The sequence below is a fragment of the Coregonus lavaretus genome (assembly GCF_964263955.1).
Source record: "Coregonus lavaretus genome assembly, chromosome: 13".
NCBI classification, from domain to species: Eukaryota; Metazoa; Chordata; class Actinopteri; order Salmoniformes; family Salmonidae; genus Coregonus; species Coregonus lavaretus.
This window is the reverse complement of record NC_140000.1, coordinates 24603318-24607635: the sequence shown is the minus strand read 5'-3', so window position 1 is coordinate 24607635 and position 4318 is coordinate 24603318. Positions and strand designations below refer to the sequence as shown.

At 41.2% G+C, this 4318-nt stretch overlaps 1 protein-coding gene across 2 annotated transcripts; it reads right to left on the bottom strand.

Annotated features, from left to right (window-relative positions):
- Positions 1-1312: 1312 nt before the first annotated feature.
- Positions 1313-3767, bottom strand: LOC311139605 (ADP-ribosylation factor-like protein 4A). 2 transcript variants are annotated; one of them, XM_084174514.1, is made up of 2 exons: positions 3178-3324; positions 1313-2711 (listed from the first exon to the last, which is right to left on the bottom strand). In XM_084174514.1, exon 2 carries the CDS (start codon positions 2606-2608, stop codon positions 2006-2008), a length of 603 nt encoding a protein of 200 aa, XP_084030640.1. In that variant the 5' UTR covers positions 2609-2711; positions 3178-3324; the 3' UTR covers positions 1313-2005. The 2 variants fall into 2 exon arrangements, with proteins under 2 accessions (XP_084030640.1, XP_084030639.1); XM_084174513.1 differs by lacking the exon at positions 3178-3324 and adding an exon at positions 3707-3767 and having other exon boundaries at positions 1668-2711.
- Between the last annotated feature and the right edge of the window lie 551 nt (positions 3768-4318).

Sequence of the window (4318 nt, the reverse complement as noted above, 5' to 3'; positions counted from 1 at the left end):
TCACCGAGCTGACCTCAGCTAGGGCTAAGCGGTCAAATAAAACCACCACCTAGATGTCCAGGAAACTAGTTGGGCACAGGGATATCATGTGACGACGGCTATTACAGTCCATGAATATTACTTTTCCATGTTAGTTTATAATTGAGTCAGCAAAAGCAGTGTGGGAAAGGGAACCAACTTGAGGATTTCCAAAGCTATGTCCAATCCTAATCCCTAGTTAATTACATCAGCGGATCAAAGGGAAGAGACCCTGCCACCAGGCCCGTATCAGGATCTGACCCCAAAACAGGGATAAGGAGTGACCAGTCCCATGATCAGACTCACACTCACTCCCAAGACCTCCCTTTCCCTTTCCTAGAACGGAGAGCAGGAAGTGGGAATAGCGGGAATATGTTGCTGCCATCCAACAGGGTTTCCTTCCTTGGAAAACAAACTGGGAAGAGTTGCTCAACACAGACAAGGAGTGACACCTCAACATTAATCGTGGACCTGAGGGCAGTACTGTCTTTCTTTGAAACCTGATGCATATCAATCAAAGATAGACATTGTAAAATGTGGTGTAGGTTTAATATTACTAATATCATTTGAATTAGGAAAGAAATTACATTGAAATGGCATCTATAACATACAGGACCATTACAACCAGGTCTAATAATTTTGTCAAATATGTCTGGTGAACCAAGAGCAAATTCTGCACTTGAAGTGGAGCATTGTAAAGAACAGAACAACAGGGGAAACATATGTAAATATAGCACTATATTTAGTAGGTCAACTGTTGCTCCCCCCTGTTGCTCTACAGTACAGGGTTACAATTGTTCTAAAGGGATGGGTGAGCAACAGGCATCACTTCACTGAGCTATGTGACAACAGCCTCTCCCCATCACAAAAATGCTCTGCCTCCCCAGCCCCCTCCTGCCCCAGCCTGTTGTACAGGGTATGTCGTCTGGCCTGGCGTACACAAAGTAGACTGCCCTGACTGCATTACTGAGCCTCTTGGCTCCAGAAAACATAAAAGGACTCCAGGCCCTATAATCACACTGCAAGTAAACACTCAACCACCATCACCTCAATCATATGCGTCTTGTTTACTTTCAGAAAGAGAAATAAGGGAGATTCATTATCCATCAGTACAAAGTGTGAGCATGAGCAACCAAGATTCATTTTGATTTACTTCAGTGTCTTTCAAATATGAGAATCAGAGGACATACATTTTAAACATCTCATCAGGCTTATCAGATCTGCGGAACTTCTCAAAAAATATTATGACAAATAATCAAAATAGCAATATATCCTTCATACAAAACAAAAGCAGTGCTGTAAAGAGGCTTTATTAAAGATGAAAACATGAAAAACATATCCCATCTATTGTCCATGTGGCCAATAGGGACCCAGTACAGTAGCATATTACAGTTGGCTTCTTTTGATGCAACTAAACTTTATGTGTAATAAGCTCTATTGGGAAACATCAAGGCTGTAAACTCCATCATCAAAAAAGGTCATCTAAAGTGCATTAACAAACAGACAGACACTAGACAGACAAAAAGCGCAAGACTGTACCTTCCTTTTGAGAAGGAAGAAAACATTTAAAAGTAGCTTACAAGGTTCAAAAGTTCCCTTTGAGGAAGACCGTGTTTGTTGTCCTCCCACTAACCTTTGTAGAGAAAGGTGACATATTCTTTCTGTTCTTCATCAAACTCATGTCATTTTTGGTATTCGATTTTGAAATATCCATTACTAATGGTCTAATACCAAGGATCAAAACCATTCTTTAATCATAAACCCCAAATCCTTTACCTTCATAGTGCTTTCTCAACCACTAAAATGCAAGAAATACTTAAGATGAAGTAAGACATTTTGCTGTCTGAGACACGATATACCTACAGTTTAACATTGACTGATAAAACTCAGTGTGCCAAGCCTGTGGGAGAACTCCTATATCCACCCAGGTGCGAGAACATCTCCTTGTGTCCTTCATTTAAAACAAGAGATTCAGTTCACTGCTTGATCATCTCTTTTTCTTCTGTTGGCGGAGCATCTTTCTCCGTTTAAGGATCATGTCATGGAGTCTCTCCATGCCATCTTTCAGTCCGTCTCCTATGATGGCACAGGTGGGCTGCAGGTGCCAGGGCGTGCCAGGGCTCAGTTCCTTCAGAGCTAGCGCCTTTTCAATCTCAGCCAGGCTCAGAGAGTGCCTCAAGTCTTGCTTGTTAGCCACCACCAGCAGTGGCACTCCCTGGTTGTCTCCGGTCTTGGCGATCTTATGGAGCTCCGTTTTAGCCTCCTCCATGCGTTCGGCATCTACAGAGTCCACCACGAATACGATGCCGTCGGTACAGCGTGTGTATGACTTCCACAATGGACGCAACTTCTCTTGACCACCTACGTCCCAGAAGTGGAAGGTCACCGTCCTGTGGCCACCCAAAGACACATTGACCTTTTCTGCGTTGAAGCCTTTGGTAGGCACTGTGTTGACAAACTCATTGAACTGCAACCTGTACAGGACAGTCGTTTTACCTGCAGAGTCCAGTCCCAAAATGGCGATATGGAACGACTGAAAGAAAGAGATTCTCGAGAGGAAAGTCTGTGGTTCAGATAATCCATTCCCCATCTTTTCTCATGTGGGGAAGAACAGGTGGAATAAAAGGGTTGGTCCACTTCTCCAACAACGATGATTGGCACTGATTATATTCCAAATGGATTGCAGCAGTGACCTAAAAACAAAACAAATATTACTTTAGCCAAGCAAAGATAGGACACAAATATAAGTCTACCACATAAACTTAAATCGACACAGAATACCTATAGCATATATATAGGTGATCAAATCAGTTATCCAGGTGTTATTCACTTATTGAGGGCAGCATATGAGCTAAGTACTGCCAAATGCATGACATTCATTAGACACCCTCAATTAAATAGGCTCAAATGAAAATACCATGCAGAAATACCGGACTTTGTCAAAGTACGCTACACACTTGAATTTTAGGCGGCAGCAATGCACAAGCCTATTGCCAAGGATAGGCGCGCAAATTAAAATTAAGTCGATAGGCATACAGATGCTGACAGCCAGCAACGTCACTTGACGTGATACCAGGCTCTCAAATTGCGGCATGAATCTTTATCATAGGCTACAACCGTTCCGTCCAGCCAGACATTTTCTTGCAGGGCATCACTTACATCTATCCACTCTGAATATGCGGATCTGTGTTCACGAGGTCCAGTAACATGTTATCCAATATTCACAATCCAGGGCTTCTGATGACTGGGCGCGATCAGCAGCGTTCTATTATTTTTACTAGACGGTTTCATTCCCATAGAATAATACTGCAGTGCAATTTGTGTAAAACTATGCTCACGTTCGAGCAACCGATTGGTTTAACTGGAAGCCCCATCAATAATGTACCCATTCAAAACACGCCCATCACCTGTTGCTGTAACGTCATTATTCCAGCCAATAGATGTAAATATGCAACATGAACCATGCCTATAATAAAAACGTATCTGGTAGTAGGTCAAAGTCTAACCATAATCATTACGAATGGTTATTAACATAGCATAGCAAGCCAAGCCAAGCATTCTGTAGGCTATATTCGTAAAAAGTCGTAGTAAAAGAAAACTAAAAGTAAAAGAAAAGTCACAAAATAGTTTGTGATACGAATGTATTAAAATGAACAACTTATTGAACTATAAAAAATGTCTAACTTACCGCTTTTCTTTTTTGTTGCAGTGTTCGTGTGTCGCATGTGGCTTGGTTTTGGTTTGCCCACACGCTAAACAGCGCCGCCCCATGATGCATCCTTATCTTGTTTACTTTCAAACTGATTGGTCAATGGTACAAAATATATCCCACGCATACTGATTTTATAATGATAATTATTGTATTTTATTTATGTATTTATTTCACCTTTATTTAACCAGGTAAGCCAGTTGAGAACAAGTTCTCATTTACAACTGCGACCTGGCCAAGATAAAGCGAAGCAGTGCGATAAAAACAACACAGAGTTACATATGGGGTAAAACAAAACATAAAGTCAAAAAATACAACAGAAAATATATATACAGTGTGTGCTAATGTAGCAAGTTATGGAGGTAAGGCAATAAATAGGCTATAGTGCAAAATAATTACAATTAGTATTAACACTGGAATGATAGATGTGCAAGAGATTATGTGCAAATAGAGATACTGGGGCCTGTTGCACAAAACTAGGATAAGGGATTAAGCCAGGATATCTTGGTGATCCTGGCTCAATTGATCCGTAATCCGGTTGCACTAAAGATGGATAGGGGGCAGGAGGATATGTTATGGTATAAATTACCA

Excerpts from the sequence above, each read along its gene's own strand:
- LOC311139605 (XM_084174513.1), bottom strand. The coding sequence starts at position 2,608 with ATGGGGAATGGATTATCTGAACCACAGACTTTCCTCTCGAGAATCTCT.